This window comes from Rhipicephalus sanguineus, chromosome 5 (assembly GCF_013339695.2).
Source record: "Rhipicephalus sanguineus isolate Rsan-2018 chromosome 5, BIME_Rsan_1.4, whole genome shotgun sequence".
Taxonomy (NCBI): domain Eukaryota; kingdom Metazoa; phylum Arthropoda; class Arachnida; order Ixodida; family Ixodidae; genus Rhipicephalus; species Rhipicephalus sanguineus.
Genome location: NC_051180.1, coordinates 145,142,996 through 145,159,022, shown reverse-complemented (window position 1 = coordinate 145,159,022; position 16,027 = coordinate 145,142,996). Strand labels below are relative to the sequence as shown.

General features: G+C 45.7%; 1 protein-coding gene across 1 annotated transcript; it reads left to right on the top strand.

The window, feature by feature from the left end:
- Nucleotides 1-13,221: 13,221 nt before the first annotated feature.
- LOC119394304 (uncharacterized) lies at nt 13,222-15,363 on the top strand. The gene has a single exon (XM_037661594.2). The coding sequence runs from the start codon at nt 13,523-13,525 to the stop codon at nt 14,168-14,170; it is 648 nt and encodes a 215-aa protein (XP_037517522.1). The 5' UTR covers nt 13,222-13,522; the 3' UTR covers nt 14,171-15,363.
- Nucleotides 15,364-16,027: the final 664 nt, after the last annotated feature.

Below are 16,027 nucleotides of genomic sequence, written 5' to 3'. Positions count from 1 at the left end.
CGCTGTTCTGCCGCGATACGGCTGACGAAATCTCTCCGTCTGGGTATTGTACTCTTGCACTGCCGGCGTTTACAATAAACTCCGCTAGTTGCACGTTAAGTTTTTTTTTATTTGAACAGTTTCTTGTGAAAATAAAGATGTTATGTCGGACCAGCCAATTCATTGCCGCGCAACGAACCAGGCGCCGAAATTTGTACAGTTCTTTCGGATCGCTTTTCTTTTACGCTTCTCTTTGGGCTTTATGGAACTTTCGGCCAGGCTGTGAGCTAGGCACGGCGATACAAAAACATGTCTTCTCTGCAATAAACCCGGAGGCCCGTAGTTATGCCACTAAAATCGGCGTCGGTGGAGCATGTATACGTGACAGCCCGTTGAGGTTGCGGCGGCCTCCTTGTTTTCGCTTCCCTTATGTCCGAAGCGTACTGTTTTCAACGGATATCCCAAAGGCCAGGATTTCATTAGGACGAAGCAGCGAACACCAACTGAAGGTGCGTGAGAAGATGTCTCTGGTGTGGATCACGCGCACTGGTACCTACGGAGAACTTAAAGGCGAGGATCGCGTTAGGACGAAAGCTGGGAAAGCCAGCCGAAGGAATGCGTGGGAAAAGGTCTCCCGGATGGATCACGCGCGGACACAGCCTTCAAGGATGCCCGCCCGGTTCAAACAGCGCCCGTAAACAAACACAGCATTCCTCCTTTCTTAACGAAAGCAGGATATGATTGTGTACACCTGAGGATTTCGAATAGTACGAGCGGCACGTCTTACTGCGTTGGCACTATCCCTCGAAGCTCCACTGCGAGCACGTCGCTGTGTGCGCGGTCACAGCCGCAATGCCCAGCTGTTGTGTGCCAGGATGCAAGTCGCGCGGCTCACAAGGAGTACCAGCCACCTCCTACCATTTGTAAGTAAATTTACTTATTCGGTGGACGCGTTAGAGTAGAGGCCAAGCGAATTCGCATAGTGGCAATCGTTCTGTAGATTTATAATATAACATGTTATGCTGCGTGTATACGTTACTCTGCAATACATATGTTGTGTAACCATCCATTATCAGGTTTCCCAAAGATGCCGTTCGTCGGACAAAGTGGATAGAAGCAATTTGGCCCCCGCATATTCGCCGGGAACCTGCAAAGGAAGCTCATGTTTGTTCGAAGCATTTCTTAGAGGAGCATTTTGATCGCACGTCCGCGTTCAAAGTCCGCCTACGAGAGCATGCAGTTCCTACTCTCTTGGTGAGAATGAATGAACTTTGGAACCGATTTCCGTTCTCTTATACATAGTTCACGATTTATATTTTTCTCTCTCTGGTAAACGATCTTGATACCTGTATGTCGCTAGCATTATAGTGGTAAATGATGGTAAAAAGGATTGACATACAATAAATGTTATAATTCAAAATAAATAAATAAGCAATTAAATAAATAAACAAATTATCATGCACCAGTTCATATCTATTCAGGCTTCCTTCTTTTGACATCACTGACGAAATTATATTTTTCTCTTAAAATTTAACAGCACATACTCATACCTGTTAGTACTCTGTGCACGAATTGGTGGGGTGCAAAAAAAAACTTAAGGTAGTGTGACGTGCCGTTGTGGCCGTCGGAATCTATGTGTTCCGAGGCGGCGTAAGAAAGACGACCGAACACATTGGAGACCAGGAAGGGACTGCCAGACCCTTTTCTTTATTCCTCGAAGCTCCCGAGCGCGCGCGAGCTCGGCGTCGACCTTCTTCGTTTTCTTCGCTCGAAAGCGCCAGACACAAACCGAGCGTCGTCTGCTATCGCTCGTGACAGGTAGCAATTTCATAACCAGCATCTAGAAATTTAGATAAACGTGGTAATCAAAAGCAAGAGTTTTGTAAGTGCCTCTTGCATCACGTATACATGGTTAATTTATATTGATATGAAGTAATGCAACCCCTGTGCCATTGTTATTTCTTTTCTTGTTTTATTTTTTACATCCGATCTACAATTGTAATACTAAGTTTTTAATCCCCCAGCTACCTCATCCAGTACAACAAGGTGATAGAGCACCTGATGCAGCAAGCACCGATTCATCCTTTGATTCCCCTCAGCTCATGCAAGGTTGCGCTGAAGGCTTGCGGCTGCTTGCACAGGTAAGCACTTCACTTGATCATTATAATATGCTTACAGGCCAAGTTATGCTTGAAGCAGCCACTCAACAATAAAATATTGTGGTTGTACTTGGTGCATTAGAATTCAATGTGTATTTGTACAATGCAATGCAAGTAAAGCAATATGCAGAAACTGTAGGAATGACAGTTATATTGCACTCATTCCTCCAGTTTCAATGCCTCGCTTCATCTGTAATGCTTTGTACAGCTTTTCATGAAGGCATTTTTAACTAGCAGTGATATATCACTATCAGGTTGCTGCAACTTCTCATGAAGGCCTCGAAGCTTGCCTCTCCACACCTGCATCGCCTGACTTAGCTGCAGGCTTCCACGGGCAGTCCACACTCCAACAGGTGCACATCACTTTTCCCCTCTCGTTTTTTTATTATTAAGCTCACTAGCTCACTGCTTTGAACACTTTGCTGAAGAGCAAACCACTGAATAGCATAGGTATTCTTGCTTTTAGGAAGCCATGGATATACAGCATGAAAGTGCAGATCCAATCAGTTTAGCTGACCCAGATCCCTCCAACCTAAGTGCCAGTCATTTCATCGAGCCAGCACTTGTACAGGTGAAAATTCACCTCTGTTCTACTCATCAGGCATGCTTGTCCTCTGTTATAAGTAAACTGATGTTACAGTTGATGTAGAAGTAAAAATTTCTAACACGTGCTCTTTCTAAAAGACTCCCATGGATATTGGTGAGGAGAGTGAAGCACAGGCCAGCATCGCCACACCAGGTCCATCCGGCCAAGTTGCTGGTATTCAATGGGAGCCGGCCCATGAGCAGGTAAACACACACTTCCACGTGACATAAATGTTGAATGATATACCAAGTGATACCTTCTCTAGCTGAGGCTTTACTAACATAATATGCACTTTCCCTTTAGTTATGTGGTTGCAGTGTCCTGATAAGAAGCAATGCATGTACTAGCCCACCTCAATTTTTCGAGAAGCAGTATAGTTCAATTATTTTAATAGTTCAATTATAGTTCAAAATGCTATTAAGTGTGCAGCAGTACCTCTTAAAACTGGCTATGCAAGCCCCTGTGAATATCAGCATTGTCAGAATTACAAATAACCGTTTTTTTATTAAGATGGTATCATCTACTTCCACAGGAATTACAAAGGCCAGAAGACATGCTGGCACCATTTGAAACACCAAGAAAAAGAAAGCAGGCAAAGGTAAAGAAGATGAACAAATGCAAGCTATCAGACCAAAGCAATGCACGTGTATACATCAAGAGTAGCACAACCAGTCCCAATATTTAGTTCAGTAAACTAATAAAATAACAAGACAAGAAAGGGTGTTAAAGTCATAATTTGATCAAAGCAACGCATGCAAACTGTACATGCCATGTTTATCTGCATGACATACAAATCAATTGATGACTGCAATATTAAATGACGAATGACCTGTGCTCCAAGTTATAGAGAATGGTTGGCTAATATCGATGACGTCTTTTTAGAGGCGACCAAGATATGATAGTACAAGGTTGTTCTACATTTGAATGTTTTAAATACCATAAGTGCAAGTGTCAACAGAAGGAGCAGGAATAAGGAAAAATTATGGCTCATTGTCCAAATTCCCTGGCTCAGTCATATTGTTATTAGAAGTGTTTCAGCCTTTTACAAGTGACGCACGTTACCACCTGACAAGTTAGTGTTTTGTTCTATCTGGTTTTACATTGTAGGTCGACACCCCTGAAAAGGCTTTTTTGCGAGCTCGCACAGCAAGACTTGCCTCAGAGCAGCAAAGATCAAGGAAAGCAATCAAAAGACTTCAGCAGTCCAAGAGGCGCCTTAAAAAACAAAACGCCGAATTGAAATCAGTTTTGAAAACACTAACCAAAGAAAACATTTTGCTCAGAGAGCAGGTTTCAGTGCTTGACACTCTGGGTGCAGCAAATCAGCATCTTTTGAAACGACAGATCGCAAAACAGACAGGACAACACCCCCGAAAGTATTCACCTGAGCTAAGGGCTTTTGCTCTTACCTTGAACTTCTACTCTCCTCGGGCATATCAATATGTAAGGGAAGTCTTTGACACATGCCTGCCACACCCTCGAACATTAAGAAAATGGTATGAGAGTGTTGAAGGAAAAGCGGGATTCTCTAAAGAGGCTGTGACTGCATTAAAATTGAAATGCTTAGAAACTAGCAGTCGAGGACATCAAGCTGTGTGCAGCCTCATAGTTGACGAGATGTCAATTAGACAGCAGGTACAGTGGCAAAGTGGTCACTTTGAAGGCTATGTAGACATGGGCGCAGGAACCGAAGGTGACTGCTTGACACAGGCAAAAGCCGCCTTCGTGATAATGGCTGTCTCCATTAATGGCCATTGGAAAGTTCCTCTTGGCTACTTCCTAGTTGATGGGCTTGTAGGTGAGCAGCGAGCGAACTTAGTTAGGCAGAGCTTGCTGACAGCTCATGAAGCAGGGGCCATGATTGTTTCTCTGACATGCGATGGTGCGCCAGCTAACATTGCAATGCTTCAAGAATTAGGTTGCAATTTTGCAGATATTCAGAACCTTCAAACAACCACCTTCAAGCACCCAGCTACTAACGAACCAGTTGCAGCTTTTCTTGATCCCTGCCACATGCTAACGCTGGTGAGAAATGCCTTTGCACACCACAAATATTTTATTAACCAGGATGGAAAAGTTGTATCGTGGGCGCACATAGAAGCACTTCATGACTTGCAAGATAAGGAGGGAGTGCATCTGGCAAATAAGTTGCGAAGGGCTCACATCGAGTGGCAAAGGCAACCAATGAAGGTCCGTCTGGCAGCCCAGGTGATGAGCCTATCCGTGGCAACAGCAATTGCTGAATGTAGGGCAATGTGCTTGAGAGGATTCGCAAATTCGGAGGCAACTGAGGAATTTTTAGTGATTATTAATAACCTCTTTGACATACTCAATTCCCGCAGCATGCATCAGGGAGGGTGGAAAAAACCAGTCAATGAACAGAATGTAAATAACATCAAAGAATTGTTTGACAGCACAATACGATACCTTTCCCTCTTGAAAGAGCCTGCAAACAGAAGAAATTTAATAGAAACGGGGCGGAAAACTGGCTTTTTGGGCTTCATAATATGCATGAACAGTCTGTTAGCCATGTATGATTTTCTCATTTGTAAAAAGAAGATGCTAAAGTATATTCCTGGGCATAAAATTTGCCAGGATCATTTGGAATTATTTTTTGGCTTAATTAGAGCACATGGAGGGCACAACGACAACCCGACATCCCAACAATTTCAAGCAGCATTTAAAAAAGTGATCGTCCAAAATGAACTGTCTGATGTTGTTTCTGGCAATTGTCAAGTGCTGGACCGCATAACTATACTGTCATGCAGCTCAACCAAGAGGCATTCAGCAACAGAACTGCTGAATGCCACCATTCAGAGGAGGCAGCTCTTGTCTGAAGAGACCGTTGAGCATAGTTATGTAGTCAGCGAACATGATTACTGTGCATCATTCGAACACATAAGTGATTTTGGAAGTCGGGCTGTTGCCTACATTGCTGGCTATGTGGCAAACGAGCTGGGCTCAAAGCTGATGTGTGCCCATTGTAGTGAAGCATTGTTTAGCACTTCAGGTGCAGCAGACACTGCATTCATTCAAAGGAAAAGCAGGGGGGCGCTTCACTACCCATCTAAAAGTGTCCTTGAAATTTGCAAGAAATCAGAATCTCTTCTTCGATGGGCTGTGCACATGAAGATGTTAGCATCAAGATCACTCTTGCAGGACCTTGTACTCCAAGTGCTTGAATCACTGCAGCATAAACAACTCTTTGCAGAACTGCGCACACACATGTTTGATAATTCACCACTGGAGAATCACTATGTCCATTTTTTAAGAAGTGTCGCAGAGTCTTACTTGAATGTGCGCCTATATCATGTCGGTAAGCAGACAACGCAAAGTTTTGACAGCAGTCAGGTGCGCCAAATGTTCACAAAACTGACCCAGTTTAAAGGGCAATAGCATTCCATTCGAACATTTAATTGGCTAAGTAACAATATCGTTTTTTCTATCTTCCCTATGTCTCTGCTATCTGCTTTTGTAGTCCAAATTAATGTTTCTTATGTGTGATGATGCTCTTATGTGTGATGCCCTAACGTCTAAATGCAGCTGAGTATACTGAGATGTTCTGTGCTTGCCTCTCGTTTCAATGCACAATTAATCAATGGATATGTTTATAATTGGATGAAATGACTATGGCATCCCACACCTGAATGGGTGTAATGCACCAAAACTGTGTTTTGGGTACACTTTATGTTCATTACACTGAAATGATCATGTGCCCTTCTCTCAGAATTAAGCCCACAGAAGTCTAACACTTGTGTGTACTCCCTATTGTATTGGTATTCATATTGCACACCACTTCTTACTACAGGTTGGCGAACTCACTCATGAGTCCACTCACTCAGAGTCGAGCAGTGAGTCTGAGTAAGTCTGCGTGAGTAATATTTTGGTGAGTCCGAGTGAGTCCGGTTGAAGAAAATTTTCATGAGTGTGAGTCCGAGTAAGTTAGGCTCAGGAAAAAAGTTTGGCGAGTCTGAGCGAGCCCAAAGCACAAGATATATTTCTTTAGTGAGTCTTGAGTGAGTTCCACTGTTTTTGCCGAGCTATCTACTAGTCTTCAGCATTACTATCAGCATTACCTGAATTCACGTTTATACTCACGTCTACTCAAACCTATTCCAAAGCAGTGACGTTCATGCCCCATTTAAATGTTTATTGATCAGAGGCGCGAATTGCGGATGGAGATGCCTTCACCTACCCACCTCGCCAACTCTTCTAGGGAAGTTCTTGATAAACACATCTTATGTTTTTATCCTTTCAAGAAAAATGACTGTACTGGTTTGCGAGCACTCACTATTCGAAGGTACTGTATCAAAAGGTGCCCGGAAGAGCACCGATAACGTGAGGTATTGGCGTTAAAGAGCAGTGACAGCATGGTTGAAAAAGCTAATTCTAGGCTAACTCATGAATAAACTCACTCGGAGCTTAGTCAGACTCGGATCAGGCTGTGAGGGGTGAATTTGAGTTCGAGTGAGTCCGGTTGAAGAAAATTTTCGTGAGTGTGAGTCCGAATGAGCCCTAAGCGCAAAAAATATTTAATAAGTGAGTTTGAGTGGGCTCCACAAGTTTTCCTGACCTATGCTTCTTACATCCGTATTCAGTCTCTAATTTGCATTTGAATGGTACACCTACACCCTCCCAGAAGAAGGCTTGAAATACATGCTGCCAGTGCTCAACAAAAGTGATTCTTTTTTGTTTTTAAAGACTAACAACGTGACAGATTTTTCGGATTGCTATAGTCACAAATATTTGTGGTGAAATATTTTTGCACGTCACTGAATTGTAGATGTACTGCTCGATGTGTACTTCACAATTTTCCTCCGTACTTGTACTTGTCATAAGTGTCATTAAAATGTGTTTTGCTCCTTCTGTCTTGAGTTCTAAAATAATTTGGTCACCATCGTTCGAACGGCTTTGTCCGACGCGCATTCAACGAGGTGCACCTGGTGACCTTGTGCAGGTGTGAGTAGACATTTTAACGAGTTTTGCTCTAATACAGACAATACTGCGAAAAGCGAGCATCTTAAGCGAAGCAGAACAGGTAATTTAATACGCACAAGCATGCTGTAACTGTAAAGGAACATGAAAAACAAGATTCAATTACAGCCTTGAATAAGGACCTGCGGGCCGCAAATGCATCGTCCGCTGTCATAATTACCAACACCGCATAACTGTCACTGACCTGCAAGGCATTCATTGAACAGATTCTGGAGCACAGTTGCTATCTTCTATGATGGCTCTTCAGCATGATTTTGCTGGACACTGCAAATCCAAAGTAAGTACGTATACGCGCGCTCGTTCCACGCTTTCTAGTTCAGAATTCTGGTTACAGCCACCACCGGGAGAACACCGCGTAGCTAACAATGCGGCACAAAGAATGGATGCTGTCGTACAACTGCAGCACGCCACGGTTAGGTGCGAGGCCCACGAAAACGCGCACACCGCCGCTGAACCGCCGGACCGATGCCGCACCGCACCACATCAATAACAAAACGCCGCCATTGTGCCCAGTGAATATGGCCGCCATGACGTCATTTCCTCCACACTTTTCCCGCAGCGCGCCGGCTGGGCATGCCCTCTCCTCTCTTTCCTTCCTCCGTGACGTAAACCGAGGGCATTGTTCCCAGGGACCGGTTCACATTTGCCGGCGTGTTTTGAATGTTCCACGACTCGAGCAAGAGCCTCCTTCCCAGATTCCTTTCTGTTTCCAGAACAGAAGCGCCATCGAAGTCGATCTTATGGTCGTGCTTTTCACAGTGCTCTGCAAGAGCGCTGCGTTGCATTTCCATCTTCCTGACGTCGTTCTTATGTTGGCGTAATCTTTCTGGGAAACACTTGCTCTCTTACGTCGGGCTCTCTTAAACTTGGCTGGAGCCATATTAATCTCCTAAATATTCCACCCAGCCAGACAGATTTCTGTCGAAATGTTTACATTTAAATACTTTAATTAGTATTTTAAGATGAGATTTGCGAGCATCAAACACAATTCGTTTGAAAAAATTTCACTCTGACAACGCGGTTAAACAAAGTTTGTCAGGCGACAGATCGGGCCTGCTTGCTTTGGGGAAAGGACGATACCGTCGGCTTACAGAAAATCAACTTTATTACATGCCTTGGTCTAGGCGACGACGACGAGAAGTCTGCGCGCTTCAATTACACTACGCGACAAGGGAGCCGACGTATTGCGCCGCAACACAACACACGGACGCTGCGCGGCGCCGTCGGAGCACAAGGCACGAACGCGTAGTGAACTTCGATGCAGCCAGCGCCTCTGGTGGTGGCGCACGAAAGACTCAACTTCAGCCACTGTCCGTTTTCGCGAACGCGCAGCCCTTGTGTTTCGCTGAAGCTTCTTCGGCGGCGTTGACCTTGTCTGAGCTTGAAGGTCAGATTCAAGCAACGAGCCGTTTTCATGATTCTCAGAGGGAGAAATAGTTATCGCTCTACGCTGTACTTCTCCTGCTACGATGAAACGTACGTCCATAAAATAACAATAAAATGACGTGCATTACTTCATTCATTCATTAATTCATTGTTGAAATGTACCCTATTGGTACACAAAGAGCAGAAAAAATAAATAAAAAACCCGCATGTACAGTGGTGAAGGAATGCAGCAAAAAACGAAAAGTAATAATCAGCGACAGAAATCAAAGATAGACAAAGAGCACATACAAGGGCTAGAAGTGTCAAGATCATGACGCAAGGCAACCTGTTATGTTACAGCGCGTGCAATAAAATGAATGGAATTGATTAACGAAGATTCACAACTTAACGTTTTCGTTAATATATTACAACCCAGATTGCAGCCGTCGAATTATGGCTGGTGAGTTCGCATGGCACTTTGAACGAAATTTCAGAGTGACGCTGGTTATAAGAAATTCATTTACAAAGAGTGCCGCGAAATGCATGGACCTTCCGACCACTTTTGGACTTCAGTGTGTGCGCAAAACTACGTTTTGCTGAAAAAAATTAACTGGAGCAACAGTGCGTTTTTTAGCGCATGTTGGATGGCCCGTATCTCAAGAACCGCACAGCCCTCGGGTTTCATTCGAAGTGGATATGCTCTGCAAACCATTCAGCTACAGTTCGTGAATAGCAATACGTACAGTAAAGCATATCTCATTACCGCTCCTGAACCAGTTGAAGACGGAGTAGCTCAGTTAATTCACACTCCATACTCAAACGGCATCAGCGCCACTAAAACTACTATCCAACCTTCCATTCCTCGGTACGCGTTGGCGCATTGCTCCTCTTTGTCATTACCATAAATTTTGGACAATTCGTACTTGCATCAACCAACTTCCATAAAACCCGAATGACGCGTATCACTGAGTACAAGCCACCCGCAGCAGTTTTCATTAAGCTCGAACATCAACATTTTCAGCATTTTTTTCTTCGATCGACACACTGGAAAGAGCTCCCTTCTGTCATTGTCGACATAACGTGCCAATTATTATTTGCCCGCTGGCACGGATGAAGCCCAAAAAGCTCTCGCAATATACGGTAGTCAAAGTGGTCTGTTTCTAGTGGTGTAGGAGAGGTCGACTGACTCGTAGGAAGGCATGATGTGAAGATGCTCATCACCCTTTAATCCCCTGACCCCTTTCCCACATTATCCCCAACAGCGACCAAGAGTCGTCTTTTCATTTCAATACAGGTCACATTCATTCATTCATTATTTGCACAACACGTAACTGACTATCTTCAACTCATCAGTGTAATCGGAGCATTTTTTGCTTTAAAAGTTAATAACGGCGAAGCTGTTCGAGCAAGCCGTAAAAACTTTGGTGTGTACAAAAACTATCATCATCATGAACGGGTATGTGCCAGAGAAATTGGGCAAATCCCACTACTCACCCCTGTTCCACTAAAAATGATGGAGGGAACAGACGTGCGGCAAACACCAATTAAGATTTCTAGACAGATGTAATCAGTAATTGAGAAAAGCTTTAATAAACCGTCGGGATTAACCTAGTGATAAACACCGTGGCCGCACGTTTCAGCTTCGCTGAAGCATCTGTACCGAGTGATTCAGCGGTACGTACACCAACGAGAGAACACTAAGGAACGGGAAAGGCAATGGCGGCTGCGAGAAGACACCGAAGTGATGAAGCCCTACGCGAACGACGACGTGCCCGTAGATATTCGGGACGTGCGGACACTCTATTTTAGCGCGAGCTTTTGTCACAGGAGTTCGGACATCGTATCCTGCCTGTGGGTGTCTGTGGTTTAACTTTCTGCACTAAGAAGCGACCTAGAAACAATCCAGCATCACCAGCTAAAGCCTAGTAATAACATAGAAGCATCCAGATTAGACTTCAGAATCGACCTTCGGGTCAGCAGTCAAGCACCATAACCACTATACCACCGCAGCGGGTGGCTGTAGAAAAGTAACACTTAAATATAGGGTTTACCACGAAAAAAGAAAAATTATTGAAAAGTAAGCCATCAGCGGGCAGCCATAAGTATTAAGATCTTGTACATGATAGTTAATTAACGAGAATCACAAAACCTTTGCATTTATCAGTCAGTGTATTTTTCCTAAAGACGCTCGACATGGGAGTATTACATGGTGGGTGGAGTAAACAATGTCAATTTAAAATACGGTAAATAATAGATATCTCTCAATATATATATATATATATATATATATATATATATATATATATATATATATATATATATATATATATATATATATATATATATATATATCCACCCGTCATGTAATACCCTCCATATCGAGGGTCTTTCAGGAAAATACACTGACTGGTAAATCCAAGTTATGTAACTATCATGTACAGCATCTTAATACTTATGGCTGCCCGCCGCACCTGATGGCTTACTTTTCAAGAAATTTTCTTCTTTAGTGGTGAACCCTACATTTAAATGTTACTTTTCCACAGCCACCCGCTGCGATGGTATAGTGCTTATGGTGCTTGACTGCTGACCCGAAGGTCGCGGGATCGAATCCCGGCCGCTGTGGTTGCGATTCGATGGAGGCGAAATGCTAGAGACCCTTGTACTGTACGAACTCAGGGAACGTTCAAAAACCCCAGATGGTCGAAATTTCCGCAGCCCTCCTACGTGCCTCATAATCATATCGCTGTATCGGCCCGTATAACATCATAAATTATAATATTATCTTCCCAGAAGCCACACATGGACGCACACGTTAACCATACAGTCAGCGCACGTGTTCGGTATTTTCTTTCGCGTCTCTCGTGTTCCGCGGCATGTCGTAAAGATATGTATTGGATACACGAGCCGACTGCTCTTTCTAGAGTTACGCGCGATCATGACGCTCTGCGAGCTCTCAAGGTCGGAAACACGCGATGTGCCACCATGTGACGTGGGGGCGTACAGCGCATATCTCTTTCTTAACCCCCTCCCCCGACCCTCCCTTTCGTACCGCACACGTCACGCCCCTTCCTTTTAGTCTGACGTCACACGCGCTCTGGTGACGTAAGCCTCGTAGATTCACAGCCGTGTACGAGTGGTTTCGCAGTACCACCGTCCGCGCGCATCAGATGCCGTTATCAGTCGATACCCCGTCGGCGTGTTGCTATGCTTTATTTATCGCCAACGCCGCCGATTAGCGAATGAAGGTCAGGTACCTTCGCAGGCTACGATCATCAAAGAGACGCTTATCAGAAAGGAAGGGATATGGAAAGCCAATTTGATCGACTGTACGCGTATGAAGAAGAGAAGCAAGAGGCGAGTATAATTTCATCACTTCGATGCGCAGGGCAAATCAATGGCACTTACGCAAGATATGAACAATAATGCATCTTACACCTCGCCGATTCTTTTCTGTCTGCGTCCCTGGGGTTGCTTAATAATGCTATAATGCTACTCGCCAAATCGCCCAGCTGTCCCCACTTTACACTGGCGTAGCCAGGTGAGGGCTGGGGGGATGCCCTACCTTCCCCGCCCCCCATCCCCTGATATTTTTCGGTTTCGGATGTGTATGTACGTATACACTCACACATACAAACGCACGCACGAACATGCATGCAAGGGCGTGGGGTAACTGAACCCCCTACGGAAAAGAAAAATTCTGGATACTCTCCTGCCACCTTACGTTCAACTTTACTTTCGTGGAATTTGTGTTTCGGTGAGTCTAGGTGTTACGCCCTTGGGTGGCTGGCTTCACGGCGTTACGCCGCGTAACAAGTCAGACCACAAAGGAATAGACGGGGCTGCTGGGTATTTACAGATATCCTCTCTTTACTGCGCTCAACGGCCACGAAGCGGCTCACGCAACGCCAGCATGGGGAGGCTGAAAACATCCATTTCCTGTGGCGAGCGGCTGCGCACACGCAGCTGTACATGCATTTGCCGCAAGCCTTCAGTATGTTATGTCTACAGACTCATAGACACAACACTTGTAATGCGACAAAAAAAAAGAAAGAGAGAGAGAGAGAGATGGGCAGGGGGTGTGGGGAGACGTCACTGTAATGTGTACATGTAGGTCCGCCGCGCCAAGTGTACCGCAGTCTGCTTAAACAAGCCGCATAAGTATTCTGATCTTTCACATTTGCTCGTGGAGTCCCAGAGTGTACACTGAGCACAGACAGGAAGATCTCTCCGCTATATATTACCAGCGGCGCCTTATCGCTACGCGAGAGTCTGATATGCGAGAGGGCGACGGTCACCGATAGCTCGCGGCCTCGCCAGCCGAGCAACACGCTGCGGTCTCGACGTGCTCTACGGCACTCACTTCGCGTCCACGGCGGTGGAGGGTATACACCCCGCAGTGCAAAAGGCGCCGAGACTTCGGAGTAGGAGTGCGCTGCCCATGGGTGCCTCCGGAAGCTCGACGAGCGGCGTCGACCAGCACAGCGTTACTACGGCCAACGGCTCGCTTCCCCAGGGCGAAAAGAGAGGGACCACAACGCCTCCCAAGCCCGCTGTGTCCAAAGCAGTGAAGGATTCGGTCCACAAGTCCATCGCCGCGTCCAGCTCCCTGCTCGGAGCGGGAGCCAACGGCGTCTGCAACGGAGGGGCCGTAGGCGCTGACAGCAGCGTCAAGGCCTACCAGAGGGTTCGATGGTCTCGGAACAGTCTCTCGGCGAGGGCCAAGCTGGCCTCGGCCGTGGGCCGTGCTCAGATGCACTGTCGCCGCTGTGACCACCGCTGGACGGACGATGGCGTCGAGGTGTTCTTCGACCTGGGCAGGCTGGGTGTGCCCAAGGTGGTGCGCAAGCAGTGCTTCAACTGCGGACACTTGGTGGTGCCATCTTTCTCGTGCCTCGAATGGGACCGTCTTGCCAGTGAGGCGTTGGGCAAGTGGTCCAAGAAGGCGCTAGAGGCTCATTTGAAGCAGAGCCGGGGCGGAGCACCGGTACCCATTCCCGAACACTGTTCCGTACCCGTGCCGGACCCTCTTACAAAGGGGATGGTCGTGATAAACGTGGACGTCGTCAACAACAATTCTCCACGCTGACAAGACTTAAAGCGCGTCGTTACCAAGTGTAGTTGCTGGCAGAGTTCAGCGGACATGCCTCATCGAGGAAGGGAGTGTGACGTTCCATTGCGTCAGTGTATTTCGTGCGTGCAGCGCGAGTGCTAGACTGTGACAGGACACACTGCGTCAAGAAGCTTCCATCATCGACTGCCGGTGACTCACAACGTCCGTAGTGCAAGAATTTTAACGTTATGCGTGCGGGCGCATGTCATTACACCACGATTTACTGCTCTAAGAAGGTTTGTTCAAGCGCAATCATCTTAGACAACCCGCAAATGCAAACCCATTACGCTCCCATTTATCTTTATTTTATCGTATTGTGTTCTAATCACCGTTTGGTTGTCTTAACGTTGTCGCGAGCGAATTTACTGTAAAGGCAGTCGTGCGTGGAAATCACTGCCAAGGTTGCGCTGCCCTGATATTGCTCCATGTTTAATTTTCAACAGAAATTTGCTTATCTAGTCACGCTATGTGAAAGACCAGCGCTTGCTGTTCTCCTTTTTTAGGGCGTCGTTTATCTGCAGTGCGCGCCGCTTATCTGTCCTGCAAACAAAGCGGTGTTCTTTCTTTACTTTTAGTCCTACAGAGGCCGGCGCCAACTGCAGTGCCCCGTCACATCAGACACGTACACCTGTCGCCAATAGCTTACAGCATAGGTGTAGCTGCTGTAGCTCTGGAGTGCACGGACTTGCTATCATATCAGTTGTGCTGTAGAGCTTTAGGAGCAATGGCTTGAATGATCCCATCTTTTGTAAAGCTTATTGTTGTGAATATTGCGATCCTGCGTATTTTCACATCTAGAGATTGCAGCGATGCATTAGCCTTCTGAGACACGTTTCTTGGTCAGTTTCCTCCGCGTTTTAATTTATAGTTTTTTTGGTATAGTTGAAAGAGTACTTTGTTGGTTGTCATGCCGACCTTTTTCTGCCTTTTTTTTTCGGATGTTAGCGGCATGAGTTACGCATTTTAGTGGAGTAAGCAGCATATTGGTGCTGTCATTTTTAAACTGACCAGCGCTATACCCCTTCACAGAGAAAAGAACGAGAAATTGGTATAGCGCCATGACCGCCATATCCCATTGTTCGTGGCCATATCCAAATGTGCTGTTCAAACACAGTTTGAAACTTAGAAACGCTTTCCTTGGACCTCAACCAAACTGAATAAAACTGTTTTTGTTTGAGCCAGGAAGCTGCATCCTGTCGCATGTGGATGCGGACAGTTGATTTGCGGCATCGTGGTTTTTGGAAGTATTGCTGTAAAATGACGCTGAGAAAAATTAACAATGACGTTTACGTGCCCGCAATAGTGCTCATACAAAAAACTGCTGTTGTTCTGTATACAGCGTCGGTTAGATTTCCTGAAGCGAATGAACGTTATGAATATATACATCTTAATTACAGCTTACCAAAACAATGTGCCCAGCTTAAACGGCAGTCGAAGGCACAGAAAAAGACGTTCATACTTTCCGAAGTTTCATTTATGTGAATGATAAAGAAAATCAGTTCCACCGCAAGGCCGAAATAATGAATGCGATGGCAACAAATTGTAATGGTATAAGAATTAAGGCTGGCAGATAACTCTTTTGGGCCCACTCTCGCGTAACTCTACAAAACGGTGGTGTAAGAGAATACGGCCGCTCCAGGGAGAATTGCGCTTTTCGCAGTCTCTTGGCGTTGAGCGCAGCACGTCAAAGGGTATACGAGCCGTGCGCTGATGCCTACTGAGATAGCGCGCACGCCAGTGATCGTGACTACGCCTTTAGAATCGAAGTTGACAGTTGCTTCTCGAGCGACCCCCTCTCCCCTTCCGCGTTCCTTCATGCTCGTTCTAGACGGG